The sequence below is a fragment of the Cnephaeus nilssonii genome (genome assembly GCF_951640355.1).
Source record: "Cnephaeus nilssonii genome assembly, chromosome: 7".
Lineage (NCBI taxonomy): Eukaryota > Metazoa > Chordata > Mammalia > Chiroptera > Vespertilionidae > Cnephaeus > Cnephaeus nilssonii.
The window spans coordinates 98,244,955-98,262,788 of NC_137078.1; the positions used below are offsets into that span (position 1 = coordinate 98,244,955).

Sequence of the window (17,834 nt, forward strand, 5' to 3'; positions counted from 1 at the left end):
GCCAGGCTAAAACCTGTTTTCTTAAGAGTTTAGAGAAGTGTCACCCAGGAAACCACACCTAGAGCCCGTCAGCTGAGGCCTGAGGACAGCCACCCCCAGAGCTGGGCAGTGAGCAAGGGCCGGCTCTGGAGGCCAGGCGGCTGCAGCCTGCCCATCTAGGGGCATGCACTACTGGGGGCCGAGCTCTCGCCCTGCAGGCAACTCGATTGACTTAATGACCTACTTGTTGCAATGGGAACCTGGAGGCGCCCTGACCCTGGATTCTGAGGGGCTGCAGTGAACCAGGTTCAGGAGGCTTATTCATTTGACCCAGTTCTTGGAGACTGTAACGGAGGAAGAGCTGGGGAGGGCCGTGATTCCTGGGCGGACCCGCCTGCCGCTGGGCTCTGGGAGGGCCGGGCGGGCCGTGCCTGGGCCTGCCTCTGGGATCAAGGCTTGTCCCTGCGAGAAGGAGGTTTGGTGTGAACGTGTCCATATGGGTCGCAGTGGAGGGACCTTTTGCAGCTCCCGACAAATAAACAGCACTGTGTCACTTCCCCCTTACTCATTCAGAACAAAGAAACCCTGCACATCTGACATTGCCTTGGGTTGCTGGTGCTTCTGTGGCCGAAATGAACATGCTGGCATCCTTCTCTGAAGGTGACTAAGGTCTGTGAAGCCTCCTGGCCAGGCTCCTTCCCTGGGGTTTTAGGCTTGGAGCTGGTCCTTCCAGCCTCAAGGTGACTTCTGCTAACTCCTTGAGAACACCGACCAGCGGTACAAACCAGGTTTTCCCTTGGTGAGGGGCGGAGGAGGTCAGCCGGCTGGGGCACCTCAGACGCTAATGTAGGTCACAGGAGAGAAAAAGGTCCTTCTGCCACCAGCTTGCGTGGGCGGCTTTTGGTACTGGCAGGTGCTCAGCCCACGAGGGTGGCCCAGCCTGGGAGCCCAGGACGGGGTGGGCGCTTCCATCCCTTGAGAGCTGAGGGTTCCAGCCCTTACAGTCACTTATATCTAGGCCAGGGTTCAGGAGTCTGCATTGCCCACTCCCTGGAACTGCCAGAGGCCGAAGGTCACAAGTCAGACTGAGTCAGAGGACCTTCCGGAGCGGATTCTGTAGGTGCTGGTTCCTGACTCCACGGCTCAGGCTCCCCTGGGCCAGGTCTCAGGGCTCCAGCTGTTCTCGGGGAAGAAAAAAAGAATCTTTGTAAAGTCAGTCAAAAGATGCCTTTTTTCCCTTCTGTCATTGTTCCCCTGCTGTGCGGAGAGGAGATAAAACCGCCACCTGCGTGTCCCTGGGTCAGAACTCTAGAGCTAATGACTCGCCCGGGATGGGGAGTGCCCGGGGCGGCGGAAACTTCCCAGGTCCACATTCCCTTCCTGGCGGCATTGTTCTCAGACTGTCAGGCCTGGCCCGCCAGGGCCTCTTTCTGAGTGTAAAGAGGGGGGTTTCTCCCAATTCAGGACTCAAAGGGACAGTGAGATTGGGTAACTTTTTCTATGAACCAGGCCAAAATCACAGGTACATTTTTATACTAGAAGTTCTAAACAGAAGCCTTAGACCAGTCCAGTTACATCAACATGTTAATCTGCACAGACAAGCTCCTTCAGTGCCTGTGAGTCTCAGATTCTCTGAGGTAAGGACATCCGGAGGCCCAGAGGCTTCCTTCGAGGTCCCCAAGTGACTAACACGGCCGTGACCGGCAGCACTTTTCAGCCGTCCGGATCCTTCAGCACAAGGACCTCAGGCTCTTCCGGGGCCACGGAAATATTGGCGACGTGAAAAAAAAGGATCCGCTCCCTCCACTCTCTGAGTTATGTGAGAATTCTATTTAATGTGATGTGGGTCCATTTTAACCTGTCTCTGAAAATAAGGCTGCCTGGGGCCTATGAAGGCCTTCAAACCAGCTTGTGGCCTGCCCTCAGCGGGCGTCCAGTTTGGAGATGGGAACAGAGATGCAGATGCCCAGGTGCCATGCCAGGGCAGTGCTGTGAGTGGAGGAAATTTGGGCGGGTGTGCAAACACAGGCGTCCAGGCGGCCCAGAGAAGGTACCGACAGAATGGTGAGCAGTCGGAGGGCAGTGTTCTAGGCCGAGGGACAGCAGGTGGGAAGGCCCGGAGGGGCTGAAGCAGCCTGGTGCAGTGGCCGCTCTGAGGGAACACTGAGCAGGGTTTCTCCCCCTCAGTGCTATGGAATGGGGGCCAGACAACTCCTTGTTGTGGCAGCTGTCCTGTGCATCGTGGGGTGCTGAGCCACCTCCCTGGCACCTACCCAGTAGCATCCTCCCAGTTATGACAGCCAGAGCCCTGCCCAGTGGTTGAGCATCGATCTATGAACCAGGAGGTCACATTCAATTTCTGGTCAGGGCACATGCCCGGGTTCCAGGGTCCATCCCCAGTAGGGGGCATGCAGGAGGCAGCTGAGCAATCATTCTCTCTCATTCTCTCTGTTTCCATCTCTCTCTCCTCCCTTCCTCTCTGGAATAAAAAAAAAATTTAAATTAAAAAACAAAAAAGAAATGTCTTGGGACATTGCCAAATGCCCCCAACTGAGGACAGCCAGGATCTGCCTGCCTGCCCTGCACCAGGGCGAAGCGGTGTCATGTGCAAGAGTGGCCTGTGGGGCTTGCTCAGAGGGAGAGTCAGCCACGGAAAGGAGGGTGCACCCCCAGGTCTAGCCTAACCTCGGTTTTCTGTGTTGAGACCTTCCGCGTGGTCATCGGGACAGCTGGGAAGGATGGCCATGTCCTGGTGTTACCGGGCTGTTTTCAGTCATGTCCGGTGAATCTGATTCCTATGCTTCGTGAAGGGCCTTCATCAGAGTGGTGTGCACCTGCAGCAGTACACACCGCAGTGCTGTGAAGGGGCAGGTCGAAGCTCTGAGGGTAATTCCATGGTAATTGTTGAGAGTTCTGGAATCAGACCTGGGCCAGCAGATCTCTGGCCAGAGAGAAGACGGGCCCATCTGTATTTGAGCTTCACAGATGCTCCCCACTCATGAGGGCCAGCCCTGGCTGGTGAGGTGTGATCGGGTGGGATACAGACAGAGCTCCACACACATCCAGGCACGTGCACGCGCGCGTGCGCGCGCGCACACACACACACACACTTGTTTTCCTGAGCCATTTGAGAGTAAGTTGCAAGCATTGAGGCATTTCTCCCTTAAATACTTCGGCCTGTATCTCTTAGGAACCAGGATACTTTGCAACATAATCACAATATAATCATCATACTCAACAATATAATGTTGATACAATACTATCCTATACTATATAATAAAAGCCTGATATGCTAAGTATCCAGTTGTCCAGTCGCAGTTCAACCAATCAAAGTGTAATATGCTAATGATATGCTAAGGCCGCTCAACCGCTTGCTATGACGTGCACTGACCACCAGGGGGCAGACGCTCCAACCAGTAGGTTAGTTTGGTGCTGGGGTCTGGCTGATCAGGACTGAGTGAGATGGGCAGACATGCCCTGGAGCTCTCCTGTGGTCCCTTCCCAGCTGGCCAACCTCCTGCATCCCTCTCCAGCCCCAATCAGGCACTGGTGGGGTCCCTTGGCCTGGCCTGCGTCCTCTCACAATCGGTTTCTTCCCGATCCCGCAGACCAGGCCGAGGGTCCCCACTGGTGCACAAATTCGTGCCCTGGGCCCAATAATGGCCTTTAAGACTCCTTCCCCTCCCTCCCGGGATCCCATCAAGGACCATTCACTGTATTTGGTTGATATGCTGCCTTATCTTCTTTTCTGATTGGCAGTAGTTTGGGGCTCTGGTTTTTTTCCTGTAAAGTAGATTTTCATTTTAATTTCAATTAAAATGGCTAACGCATCTACAAATTTCTGAGCCAGAGGGGCTAATAGGATGGAGAGAAAATATGGATTTCTATCCAGGCTCTGTTACTTATCAGCTCTGTGGCCTTGAGCAGGTGATTTACCTTCTCTTGAGCCTCTGTTGTTTCATCTTTAAAATGAGAATAATTCTTACCTCGCAAGCTTGTTGTGAGAACTCAAATGAAAGGAGACCGTGTGCTGGACGTGACTGACATTGTGCCTGGCCTTGGAAGTGCTATAGCAACAACAGTAATTATCATTGTTCTACAGGCTGCCTGGCTTCACAGAGCAGGAAGGAGCTCTGGGTCAGGTTTGAATTGGGGTTGGCGACCTCAGGACAAATTCCTCATCCCGAGCTCATCCCCTAAGAATGGAGCTCATCCCCTAAGAATGGTGCCACGTCCTGCAAACTCCTGACTCGCAGGTCCAGGCCGTCATTAGACCTGTTTTGCTCGTGCTGCTGGAGGGTGCTGAGCCTGGCTCTGGACTGAAGAGGCTGAAACGTTTATTAATTAAGGCAGTTGCTCATGAGGCTCTAGAGTCCGGGAGGTTGCAGCTTAATTACTGAGAGCAGAACTTGTGGAAATTCTCGCTGGTGCCCCAGTTTTGATGTCGCTGGAGGACTGAGGTGCCGCCCCATGTGGACCCCCAGCCAGAGCTGCGGCTCAGGCCTCAGTCTTGCGCCCCTCTTCCTGGCTCTGAGCTTATTTTTATCCGTTTGCTTGTATATTAGAGAGCAGGACAGCATGGGGTAAGAGCTCAGACAACTCGGGCTTGACTCCTACCCCAGAACTAAGTAGGACTCGCTGGGTGGGTGGTCACAGGCAGGTTACTCTCTGCATCTCTGTGTCCTTACTTGTAAAACCTTACAGGGATGTTTGTTGTGAAGACTGAATGTGAAGACTGATTCACATAAGTGGAGGGTTAAGAACAAGGCCTGGCCTAGCCCTGGCTGGGTAGCTCAGTTGGTTAGAGCATTGTTGGGGAGGTTTTGGGTTCCATCCCCAGTCAGGGCTCATACAAGAATCAAACAATGAATGCATGAATAAGTGGAACAAGAAATCAATGTTTCTCTCCCCCGCCTCTCTCTTTCTCTGTTTCACTCCTTCCCCCCTCCCTCCTTGCCTCCCTCTCACCCTTCCTCTCTCGAAAATCCTCAGATCAATAAAATAAACTTATTAAAAGTTTGTATAAAAAACAAACAAACAAAAACAAGGCCTGGCTAATAGTAAGCTAGAAAATGTCAGCTATTACTTTAAGCGCTGATCACAACCAGAGGTGACTTTGCCCCTTAGGGGACATATGACAACATCTTGGAGACATTCTTGTTTGTGTCCATGTAAGAACGTCCAAGCCTGTAAAGAATTTTTATAAAAAATGTATTTAAGCCAAACAGAGGATATGCCTGGAAGCAAGATCTCAACAGACTGAGAAAAATGCTTCCTAGCCCTGGCCGCCTTGGCTCGGTGGTTGGAGCATTGGCCCACAGACTAAAGGGTCACGGGTTCGATTTCCGGCCAAGGGCGCGTACCTCGGTTGCAGGTTCGTCCCAGCCCCTGTGAGGGCACATGTGGGAGGCAACCAATCAATGTGTCTCTCTCAAATCGATGTTTTTCTCTTTCTCCCCCTCCTCTACCTCCGTTTCCCTCTCTCTAAAAAAAAAAAAAAAAAAAGGAAAAAGAAAAACGCTTCCTAAATGGCAGTTTCTCTTATATTTTTGAAACTAGGGAGGGAAGATTGCATGGAGGTGCGAGAAAGCAAGTGGGGATGGGGTTAAGGAGCGTTAACAAGATGTGTTCTCACCCTGGCCCGGTAGCTCAGTTGTTTGGAGCATCATCCTGATACACCAAGGTTGTGGATTCGATCCCTGGTCAGGGCACATATGTGAATTAATCAAGGATGCATCCATAGGTGGAACAACAAATTGATGTTTTTCTCTTCATCTCTAAATCAATAAAAAAAATTTTTTTAAGGTTATGTGTTCTCTTAAGGGTGGCTTAATCTAGGTGTACAGACACAATAGACAGGGCTTGCTTGAGGCAAAGATAAAGCTTTCACTGAAGAAGTTATATGCCTGGGGCTTAACTTCCCACCATGACCTGTCCTCTTAGGAATTTATGATCAGATCTCCCTATGGGGTTATTTTCTGTGGAACCCCTTTTTCGGCCACAGTTGTCACAACCAGGGGGGGGGGGAGGTGCTATTGGCATCTACATCGTGCACTGTTTAATGTTAGGAATATGTTCTGCATCGTTAGGCGATTTCGTTGTGCGAATATCAAAGTGCATTTACAGAAACCGAGGTGGTACAGCCTTTTACACACCCTGACTCTGTAGGGGAGGAAAAATAATGCTTCCTCTACCCTTCTGGGTTCTTGGCTGAGACATCCCTGTAAATAAAGTCAGATTAACAGGAGACAGACAGACAACTTTAATAACGTGTATTTCCTGTATACATGGGAGAGAGCCAGGAAAACTGAGTAACTCACCCAAATGGTGGAAGCACCACCTTAAATACCATCTTCAGCGCAAGACGGAAGAAGATGGGGTGGGGAGCAGTGGTGGGAGGGTTCCAGGAGAAGCACCGTAAGGAGGGTAAGGTTGGGATGCAGATCTGAGTTCCACACTAGAAGTTTCTGGAGGTAAGGTCATCCCCAGTCCCTGGTACAAATGGAGACTTCCCTTCCACCTGCAAATGCATTTTCTAAAGGGGAGCAACTGTTGTTGCTCACCTGTGTATCTTCGTGCCCAGCGCAGGGCCTGGCCGTTTACAGATGCTCAGTAACGGTTTGTTCAGAGAATGTCTGTTCCCTCTGCCTGTCATGCCCTTGCCCTTCTTCTCCACCAGCAAACTCCTATTCATCCTTCAAGACCCAGCTCCGTGTCTTCTCCCCAGAGCTCTTTGCAGGTAGTCCCTCCTCCTCTGTGTTCTCGCAGAGCTTTGCACATGCCCTTACTCTGCCGCTTCTCACACTGGGTCAAGCTCTTTTCCTCCTGCCTCAGAGCTGCTGGGGGGGGGGGGGGGGACGGGCGCTGGCCCAGCGCATCACGTGCAGCTGGCGCTCTGGATGTTGTGTCTGAATCCGTTGTACCTTTTAGGCTGGTTATCCGTATTGTTCGTATTGTTTTTTGTTCACCTTGCGTAATTCGGTTTCCTCAGTCATTTGGTCACCCCCTGGAAGGCAGGCTCAGTGTCATAGCCCCGCTCTGCATCCCCGCTCTTAGAGCTGACACGGGGCTGTGGACACACAAATCCTTCTTGCGTCCGTGCTGTGTCTACTTCAGGTTGTGGGGCTCTGGGCAGTTTGAGAGCACTGTGACTTCCTTTTCCTCATTCTAGCCCAGCCATATTACTTGTGGGGCCTAACAATATTAGGAATTTCAAGCCAGGGACAGCAGAGCTTAAACCCAGAGTGAGGCCCTTCTAACTGCCCAGGCCTCCTGCCCACGAAGCCAGCCCTGATCTCGTGTACCCAAGGGAAGACATGGTAAGGTCATGTTTTCCTTCCCACAAATGGCAAAATGCAGGGTCCACGGGGCAGTGACCGACCTCTGGCTCTACAGAAACTACATATTAACCTTCTCCACTGTCGCTGAGAACCGCTGCTGTAGAGGCTAAGACCATCGGAAAACACAGATAGTTACATTACGATTCATAACAGTAGCAAAATTACAGTTATGAAGTAGCAACGAAAATAATTTTATGGTTGGGGGTCACCACAACATGAGGAATTGTATTAAAGGGTCGCGGCATTAGGAAGGTTGAGAACCACTGCTGTAGACAGTAGGAGGCTAATTGGCTGTTGTGGCCGATGAAGAAAGGAAAGCCCCTCAGAAGTGGGGGAAGGTGTCTCTTTTCATCTCGTTTTGAAAGAATGTGGGGACGTGGGTGAAAGTTCCCCAGGGCCCTTGGTATTTGGGTACTTTGATATCTAGAGGAATAAAAGAGCAATTAGTCACTGTAAATGTCTGTTCCCACAGGGTAGTCTTAGGGTGATGGCTCCTCCACCCCAGGGCCATCGGTAGTTGAAGGGATACGCAGAGCAGAGACCCAGAGGGCAGAGACATGTCTACCTGTAGGGGGGAGGCTGCTGAAATCTCACTTTTTATGGAAAACACATTTCCCTCGGCCCCTCGGGTGAGCGATCAGCTTTCTTTGCAGAAATTGTGAAGACACAGGGTTTCAAAGCTCCCATGGTCCTGTACCTGCCCTCGGAACAGGTTTCTTAAAGTGTTGTCCTCGGACCCCTGTCCTCACTGCAGGGCTGAGCCGGGAGGCCACCTGGAACCCAGGTGCTGAGGTCTGTGTGCCACAGCGGAGGAGGTTGACCCGGTGGCAGCCCGAGGGCAAGTCTCCCTGGTGACCCCTGCCTGTCCCCCTGTGTCTCCCACCTGTTGGCCTCTTCTTCTTGTCCCTGTTTCTGTTAATTAACCTGCAAAGGGCCTGGGCGATGAGTGGTGTGTGGGAGACAGAAGACAAGAAGACCGTGTTCTTTGATTCCTGGAAGAGGTGTGTTGGGCACAAGCGGTTTTGTGGCCAGGCGAGTAGCTTGTAAGTTATCTGCAACTGTGTTGTATGTGTTAGTTTATGCTTCCATATACCAAGCACAGACACAGTGCACGCCGGGCACAGAGGAGATGGAGCGCCAGGTACCTGTGCCTGACTCAGGTTCGGTTTGGAGGGTGCACCTTCGTGTGCGGGTGTGGGATTTGCCGGTCAGCTGCCCCGGAGTGACTCACTCTGGTCCCAGCACAGCTTCCATTGGACCTGGTGACTAACTCGGGGAGGAGGGTGTGTGCTGACCTGCTTTAGTGGGAAATGACAGCAGGCACAGCCGCAGTCAGCACCTCATCCCAGAGGTGTTGGTGCAGGCTCCTGGGCTGGCCAGACACACAGGTATTTCTGGACGGCGGCAGAGCCGTTGCCATGAGCTTCCCGCCCGCGGCCCTGTATCTGTCTGCACGGGCGTGTGCTCCAGGTTGGACTCCGGCAGCCATTGGGGCCCTCCTGGCTCCTCCCACGACCCATGTTCTGTTTCCACAGGGCCGCACCTTCCTATTTCTCCCCGGCGCAGCCCGCCCGTCACAGTTGAGCGCCTGTTTGCCTGAAGTTAATTTCCAGAAGCAGGTAAGGACCCAGGGGAAGGGTGTTTGGGGATGTGGCTTTAGATCAGTGTTGGGAGGGCCCTTGACTTCGAAGTGAGTGCATCTCATTTCCCTTCTCCACTGTCCCTAATAATGCTCATTCCTTCAGAGGGTGGATTCCTGCGGTGAGTGTGTGGTTCTGCTGGTTACTTTCAGGCTGTTAACATGGAGTTTCTGAAGTGATATTTTATAGTAGTTCTATGAATAGCACAATTATATTGTATTATATTTGTATGCAAATATAAACGTACATTTCAAATGTGAGCATTTAAAATATATTACTTTTTAAATTTTTTAATATATTTTTATTGATTTCATAGAGGAAGGGAGAAGGAGAGAGGATAGAAACATCAATGATGAGAGAGAATGATTGATCGGCTGCCTCCTGCATGCTCCCTACTGGGGATCGAGCCCGCAATCCAGGCATGTGCCCTTGACCGGAATCAAATCAGGGAACCTGCAGTCAGCAGGCTAGCACTCTATCCACTGAGCCAAACCGGGTAGGGCTATTTTTATTTATTTTTTATTGGATCTATTGGGGTGACACTGGTTAACAAAATTACACAGATTTCAGGTGCACAATTCTGCAACGCAACGTCCATACACTGTCTTGTGTGTTCACCATCCCAGGTCAGGTTAATAGATCACATTTTTTAATGGACAAAAGACAAGTGTTGGGACCCATGGAGCAGAGGGGGCTTGTGTGTCTAAAGGAGCCCCTGCTGTCTGGCCCCGCCTGAGGTTACCCAGGGTTCTCCAAGCAGGGACAAGATCACCCTGGGCATAAGTGTATATTTCAGTTTACATAAATGTGGGAGTTCACGCAGCATTAGCTTCACTTTGTAAATACGAACGAGTGCAGGCAGCTGTGTTTGTGTTCAGGGCCACGCGTGCCTGTCAGAGAGCAGCCGGCTTTCGGAGCAGGTTGTCAGATGGGTCTGACTGCTGCACGCACCATCCTGCAGCCCCGCTCGCCGGTCCCTCAGCACCATCTCCCCGACTCCTGTAAAGAGAGGTCAGCTGCTTCGAAGCTGGATCGTGCTGGCAGAGATTAGTTCCCTGCAGAGACTGGGCAGGATGTCTCCCGGGCGCGCAGTGTGGCCGCTCAGGCCACGGCCCCCACTTGTCACTCCGCATCCTTCCTTGTGGCTGGGAGCCCTTCCTCATGGTCCATTACCGGCCAGCCTTCCTTCAACAGAGATGCGGGCTCAGAACCAACGGGTGTGTGGGGGGTGAGGGGCATGAATATGCCTGTGTGTCTGCAGCGATGTGTGTACCTCAGTTTCTGTTCATTGCGTTTGTCCCAATCAGATGTAATTTTCTGGAATCACCTCCACTTTTATCTACGGTTTGATAGATAGCCTCAGGCCGCTCCCTCGCTATTTATGTGGGCAGTTGATAGTTGTTTATTTCCATTTTCTATTCTTCAGCTCATCTATGCCTTCCCTAGTTAGCTTCCAGAATGTTATATCTCTGAGAGAGGGAGCAAGCCTGTCTCTGATTGGGCAGTTCACAGAGATTTTCTTAGGATTTAGAATGGAAATCCTACCATGTTAGGTGAGGGGGTGTTTATGGGGCTAGCCAGGAAACCATAAGTGAGAAGCACCATTACATGTGGCCCTCATGGCTGAGTCACAGAATGAATAAGTGGCATCTAAATTAGCTGCATTTTAATGGAGACAAGTTCTTGATCCCTACAGGGGAGAATAGGAGTTCTAAATGAAGCTAATCTGATGTTTGTCAGAATTTGTAATGAAAATTTAACAGCATGTTTGCGTAGATCGGCACCAAATCCAAACATACTTTAATACCCTTGCAGCATACCAATGACTGCGATGTCTGTTGTTTGGGTTATTATGGCCTGCTCTCTTCAATTATTCATTTGCTTCTCACTGACACCCGTGCTGCAGATTCTATTTGGAAATTATTTAAACCAGTTGTGAAGGCCTAGGCTGCTTAGATGGGAGCGTGAAGGGCGGAAATGTGTGCTCATTGGCCACCTTCTGCCCCAGATCCAGCCCTGGGTGTGCCCTCTGTCAGGAGGCAGGGCGGGATCAGCTCATACGAGAGCTGGAAGGATCCTGGAAGATCGTAATTTTTAGAAATAACAGGAATCTTCTTCCCCCGAAGCAAGAAGAAACAGGTAAGAACCAGTCTCTGCCGGGCAAATATGCTTACTTGGAAGTAACCTGGCCCCAAAGACATATTCAGGCACCCAAGACACCCTCCTTGTAAGGCCCCCACTTAGTAATCACTGCATGAGTGTGGGGGGTCCCTTGGGACAGGCCACAGTGGTGGAAGATGATGGAACACCCATCTATCTTGTATGGGGTGCCTGGGATCAGAGAGTAGGACAGAGCAAAATTCTGAAAAATAACCCCCCCCCCCCTCTCTCTCTCTCACACACACACACACACACACACACACACTCCTGTTGGTTCTGAGCCTGCATCTCTGTTGGAGGAAGCATGGCTGTCAGGAAGGGACAGTGAGGAAGGGGCTCCCCACACTGTGAAGCCAGGACCCCTAGCTCCTGGGATGTGCAGCATCTAGAAGAACTGGCCCCTGGATGAACGACTAGATCTTGCTCTGGGGCCTGGCACTGGGTAGGACCAGTGTGGGCCTGAGCCCGGTGGGCCTGCTGGCTTTGGGGACTGCTTGTGGCACTGGAACACTGGTTCTTTTGTGTGTGGCGACATCTAGTGGCTAGTCACGTGCCTTCCACGCTGTCTTTCACAAGGAGAGCGCAAACTGACCATATTAGCCCTGGGGCCGGATTGGAGATTTAATCCTGGGAGCCTCGCTCCCAGTTTGGAGGAACTTGGAGCATTTCAGATGTCCTCTGGAGAACACCACAGGCCACAGCACGCCAGCTGCTCAGGAACGAGAGTCCTTGGGGAAAGCTCAGCCTGGTTCTGGAGGCTGGATTGGTACTTGGGCCTCTTTCAACACGATGACATTTGGCCCTAATTGGTGTGGATGTCAGAGGGATGGGGAAGCTTAGACACTGCAGACTAGTCTCCACACTGCATTCAGCCACTGGCCGTATTCCTTAAGCTCCTCCAGGCGCGGTGCTGGGCGCAGGAGGACAGTGAGCGAAGCACCCGTGTCCTGGCCTCCCGGTCAGGCTGGGAAGAGACAAAAGCAAGTGCTCCAACAAGGTGCTTTCAGAAAACTGGGACAGCCAGGGCTGCAGGACTGTAAGGGCTGGGGTTGGGGGGCAAACCCTGCTTTGGCTGTGCTGCCAGGAAAGGCTTCCTGGGAAGGCGGCTTTGAGTGAGACGGAGGATGAAAGGAATCCAGTGTGGGCCCAGGGGGCACTCGGTGCAAAGGCTGCCGGGGAAAAGGGCTTCTTGGCAGGTTCTAGAACCCGATGGGCCAGAAAGGCTGAGCGGCAAGGGGAGGAGGGAGGAAGGGGCAGGGCCGACTGTGCGGGCTTCCTGGGGTCTGGCAAAGGCTGTGGTGGTGGGAGTGGTGTCATCTGTCCGGCTTTTTTGTAAAGATCATTTGGGGGGACGGGGGAGCGGAAGGCAGTGAGAAGGGGTCAGCGTGAGAAGTGAAACCCGGAACCCAGCTTACCCGCTCAGCTGTGCTGGGAAGTTAGGGTTGCCCGCTGCACTCTGCACACCTGGCCCAGGGGGTGGCGGGGGGCTGCCTCTCATCGGAGACCATCCTTGAGGCGCCTTACCGCTCTTTCCCAGGGACCCGTTGTTAGACCCTCTTCTGCACCTGGAGGAGAGAAGGCGGGTAGACAGTTGACTGGGGAGCCTGGGGCTTTGGTGGCAGCAGGGAAGGCTGAAAGGGGACCATGTCACATCAGGCATATGGCCGCCACTTAAACCCCAGCTGGCCAGCCTTCGGCCTGTCGCGTGGGCTTTTAGGGCCAGGGCCTCTGCTAGGTTATGGGGACCGAGCCGTTGACAGGAATGTCCAGGGAAGCTGTGTGCAGCCGCTGGCACATCTCTGAGTCCACCCTTTGCACAGAGAGCCGCCTCCCCAGGAGGCCACCCTGCCTGGGAGCGCCTGCCGGTCCGGGGCTCGCCACCCGAGGGATGGGTGGATGGTGCAAGGACTGTTCTTGGCCCACCCGCCCAGTCCCTCGGTCTCCGCGCAGCGCCTGGCACTGGGCTGCCCAGGCTCCTCCCCCACCAGCTGCCGCGTTATTTCTGACTCGTCCAGGAGTTCCAGATCTGTAATCTAACCCCTCCAGCCCGGCTTCCTCTCCGCTGGCTCCTCCCCGAGGGGAAGCCCTGGGACTTCTCTCCTGGGACCTTCCTGCAGGTCGGTCCCCGTTGCCCCTGGACACAGCTGCTGCCTGCAGGAGCCGCCTGGGACAGGTGGGCCGGGCCTGTGAGGGTGGTGGCAGTGGGCCTGGGTCCGGTGCCCCAGAGCCCCGGCCCGCCTGTCCCCATCGAGGGACTCCTTGGAGCGCAGCCCGGGAGCTGGCCTCTTGGTCTCGGCAGGGGCTTTGCCTGAGAGAGCGGCCTTGGGGCTTGGGGCTGGGTGCTGATCCCGCAGCTCCTCCAGCGAAGGTCTAGCCAGCTGCCTCTGATCGTGCCACTCCTGCTCCTGGCGGAGTTGCTTGCTTTGAAAGCCTGGGACACCGTGGGGGCATGTAGCCCATCTCTCGTGGCGGAAGGCAGAGCTGGCCAGGAGTCTGGATTACCTCGGTCTCCCTGGGCTGAGCTCTGCCCACAGCGGGGCTAGTGGGTCTCGGGAGAACAGGCGACTTGCCACCTGCTCTGGACTCTCCAAACAAGACCCTGCAGCGAAGTGGGCTGCCTGAAGCTCCCTGTCTCTCTGGGCAGTCTCGTCCTGACACCCCCGTGCTTCTCGCTCTGCAGCAGTCCCCAGAGCTGGCCAGGGGATGAACCGCGAGGGGGCTCCCGGGAAGAGTCCGGAGGAGATGTACATTCAGCAGAAGGTCCGGGTGCTGCTCATGCTGAGGAAGATGGGATCAAACGTGAGTGCCTGTGCGGGCAGAGCAGCGGCTGTAGCTCCCGCCTGTAGCAGCCGTGGTCGGGGAGGGGATGCTGAGCCTGTGGTTTGGCTCTGTGGCTGGTTCATGTGGCACTGAGCCTGGGAAGTGCCGTTCCAGGGGCACTGCTGGGGCATCTTCCCACCTCTGGGTCAGGTGGGTGAGTCTCTCTCCCAGGGAGCGCCCAGGGGCACTGGGCGGCACCGGCACGGAGAGGGCAGCGCTTCCCAGTGGCCCAGCTCCGGTCTGCTCTGAGTGGCCAGGCTTCGTGGACCACGTTTCAGGGGTGGCAGGAGTGCTTGCTCTGGAGCTGAGGCGTCAAACCTCCAGGGAGCAAAGGAGGTGGCACCCCTTGGGGACCAAGCAGGCCTGGCAGGTGCCTTCAGAAGTGATGGTCCGCCCTCACCTGCCGCTCTCCCCTTGCAGCTAACGGCCAGCGAGGAGGAGTTCCTGCGCACCTACGCGGGGGTGGTCAACAGCCAGCTGAGCCAGCTGCCGCAGCACTCCATCGACCAGGGTGAGTGAGGCCCGGTGGCCACCCCCTTCCCAGGCACCCAGTGAGGCTCCTTTAGAAAGCACCGCTGCAGCCCTGGGGGGGGGGGGGGGGGGGTCCGTGAGAGACAAGGAGGGGCCACAGCTCCCTCCCCTCCACAGAGCTGAGCCCCAGGCAGAGCCGCATCTAGCCACGGAGCCCTGGGGGCCCCTGCCTGGTCCCGGCCTGCCAGGACCCCTTTCTAGGCCTGGGAAGGCAAGATGTGGAGGTGCCCGGGGCCCCTGTCGCTGCAGACGCTCTGATTGCTGCATTCTTCAACCTTCGGCCTGACGCCTGCCCACCCAGCCCCCTGCCAGGGGGAGCGGCACTGTCCTGTGTGCTCGGACCTGGCTGGGTGCGGCCTACACAGTGGCTGGTGTGTTCCTGGTGTGCCCAGCGGGGAGGCCCAAAGGCCCCGGAAGGCTCTGTGCGCCCGGGAGTTAATTCTTTTTTGAGTGCCGTCAGCTAGTCATCATGATGGTAGCGGGGCATTTGAGTATATTGTCTAGTAGGTGTGTGCTAAGTGCCTGATATGTGTCATTTAATTTAAGTGTAGATCGCTACTATTTGTGTTACTTCCACTTAACCGGCAAGGACACAGTTACTGCCCCTGGTCAGGCAGCCACTTACCAGGGGCCCCGGGTGCAGACCTGCAGCCGGATTCTTCATCTGGGTACTGGGTTCGCCACTGTCTGCCCTGGGGCAGCAGGAGGCTGCTGGGCACTTACGGGGCTCCTCCTTTCTGGAAGCTTTATGCGACCCTGTAGCCCAGTCTCCCGACCAGCGCCTCCTTCCAGTTATTTTTTTTGTCCTTATTACACTAGTTTGAATTATTTGCCATAAAACAGTGTGGCACGTCCGATGTGAGGGGCTGCATAAGCAGGTGCTGAGGGTCTGGCACACGGCTGCTGGTCTTGGAGTTGCCCTTGTTCTCCTGGATGTCACAGGCTCTGCCCTGGCTCAGGGCCCAGTTCCCAGCTCTGACGCTGGGTGTGACCCGGCCTGTGCACCTAACTCAGCAGAAACGTACAGGACGCCCCAGTGGCTCAGGCAGCTCCCTGGGACAGCCGCTCGCCGGGCCACACACACAGGGCAGCCTGTCCGGGGCCGCCTGCACTGTTGGCGGAGCTGGAAGGGGACATGGGTGTGGAGTCTGCCCTGGCCTCCTGGGGTACGCTTTCTGGAGCGCTCTCCTCTTCCAGGCTGATGGGGTTTCTAGCACAGGCCCCTCTCCCCATGCGGAACCACATCTACCCGAAACCCTCACGTTTGAGTCCCTGGGCCTTACCTTCCCTCCCACCCTGGTCTTGGCTCACTGAGTTAACCTGAATTTGAGCGGGGGTGGTAAGAATGCCTCTGGTAGAATGTTCTTACTGGAAAAATCAAGAAAAGCTGTAGAACTGTGTCAGTATAGAAAACAACACATTCATCTCTCCCCCCACACCCACGCATGTATGGAAAAAAAAGGCTGAAATAAAATACCCCAGGCCTGGCCGGTGTGGCTCAGTAGTTGAGCATCGACCCATGAACCAGGAGGTCATGATTTGATTCCCCATCAGGGCACATGCCCCAGTTGTGGACTTGATCCCCAGTAGGGGGGATGCAGGAGGCAGCCGATTGATGATTCTCATCATTGATGTTTCTATCTCTCTCTCCCTCTCCCTCTCTCTGAAAACAATGCAAACTTTTTTTTAGAAAACACACTAGGCTGCTAATAGAAAATTTTGATAGAGGGTAAAACTATATAAGGGACTTTCACTTTCCAAGTCACACCTTTTTGTAATGCTAATTTTTTAACATGGCCCACACATTTCTTTTGTAATAGGGAAGTTTAAAAAAGTGTTTTTATGAGAACTCTTTACCTCGCTCAGCTAACCCAACAGTTGAGAATAAAGTGAGCTCTGTCGAGTCGCTCAAGGAGATCATGGTGACCTCACCTGGCCCGAAACTGCTGAGCATTCAGGAGTGAGTCATGGGTGTGTGGTGTGGCCATGTGGGCCCCAGAGCCTGGCCCCTCTGAGTGCGGGTCGTCCACGGACCCAGGCTGGCCTCAGCCGCCTCTCTCTCCGGGAAGCAGGCTCCTGGGGCTGAGCTGGAGCCAGGGGGGGAACCTCGGGGGAGGCTGGTGGCAGGAGTGGCTCTCTGCTGCCGGGATTCCTGCAGGTGGCCCCTCACTGCCACCGTCACTGACCTGAGCCTCACGAGAAGGCATGCGCTACGGAAAGCCCAAGGATTCCGGGGACCTGGGTTGGAGAAGGGAGGGTGGCTGTGCCTGGAAGAGCCTCACGGCATGCTGTTACTTCTCAAGACACCACCAACACACACACTGGCAACCAAACAGCAACCAGCCCATCCCTCCTGCTGTGCAGCGACAAGCCTGAGAGCAGGGCCTTACATTTCTGCCCTCCCCGTGGCGCCAAATGGCTGTCGGCTAAAATTCTAGTCTGCCTGCCTTCTCAGTGGGCAGAGCCGACCTCAGCTGATGCCACGGGGCATGCTGCTGTCAGAGGCTCCCGTGCTGCCCCGGTGGCAAAAGCCTGGCTCACTGCTTCCTGTGCAGGGGCGCCAGCAGGAAAGACCCCCAAAGGCCTAGGAGCAGAAGCCTGGTGTGAGCGCCTCCTGCCACGAGGTGGCACTGTCTCTCAGCAAATGCCCCTTGCTCCCTCCCGGGTGTCTGCAGCCTCTTACTGTTCCAGCTCCCCTCGGTAGGGGGCCCGAGATCACCCCACCAATGGATCTGTGCTTGGCATTAGTCCTGGGGTCCTGCCCACAATCTTTAGGCCCACAAACGCTTCCCCTCTGCAGCTGGAGGGGGCTGGTACCCGGGGCGCTGCTTGCCCTTCCTAGATCCAGGGAGGAGAGTGAGCTGGGCATTCTTTGCCCACTGTAATCTGGCCCCTCGTGCTGCACCCAGGCCTCCCAGCCTCCCCCATTCCCGCTCTCTCCCTGGTGAGCTTGTGTCCAGTATCTGCTGGGCCCAGGCAGGTGCTGGAGACCCTGGAGCGCGGGCCCGCCCCTGAGACCTCACTAAATGGTTCCAGCAGAGGGTCCCAGTGCCCCCAGGACTGGACTCAACAGTGGACATGCCTGGCCTGCTGGTCTGAGCCTGAGAGTGGAGAGGTGGCTGAGGCCAGCCTGGGTGTCCCATGGCAGCCCGCACTCAGAGGGCCCCGATTCCGGGGCCTACATGGTCACACCCACACGCCTATGACAGCAGTTTCTGGCCAGGTGAGATCACCATGATCCTTCTAGAAACCCTGCTTTTCCTCCTCGTCTTCCATGATACACACCTCTCGCCCCCTCCCCCAGGTTTCTGCCTCTCTGCTCATCCCCTTGGGAATGCCCTCGTTCCCTTTGTCATGCTGGTCT

At 54.7% G+C, this 17,834-nt stretch overlaps 1 protein-coding gene across 1 annotated transcript in view; it reads left to right on the forward strand.

Moving 5' to 3' along the window:
* The window catches only part of CTNNBIP1 (catenin beta interacting protein 1), a 44,013-nt gene that overhangs the window by 14,683 nt on the left and 11,496 nt on the right, over positions 1–17,834 (forward strand). Inside the window, exons 2-4 of the mRNA XM_079778366.1 lie at positions 8,855–8,938; positions 13,800–13,918; positions 14,360–14,450. Of these exons, the coding sequence (XP_079634492.1) occupies positions 13,823–13,918; positions 14,360–14,450 (187 nt within the window). The 5' untranslated portion in view covers positions 8,855–8,938; positions 13,800–13,822. The remainder of the gene's footprint in view (positions 1–8,854; positions 8,939–13,799; positions 13,919–14,359; positions 14,451–17,834) is intronic.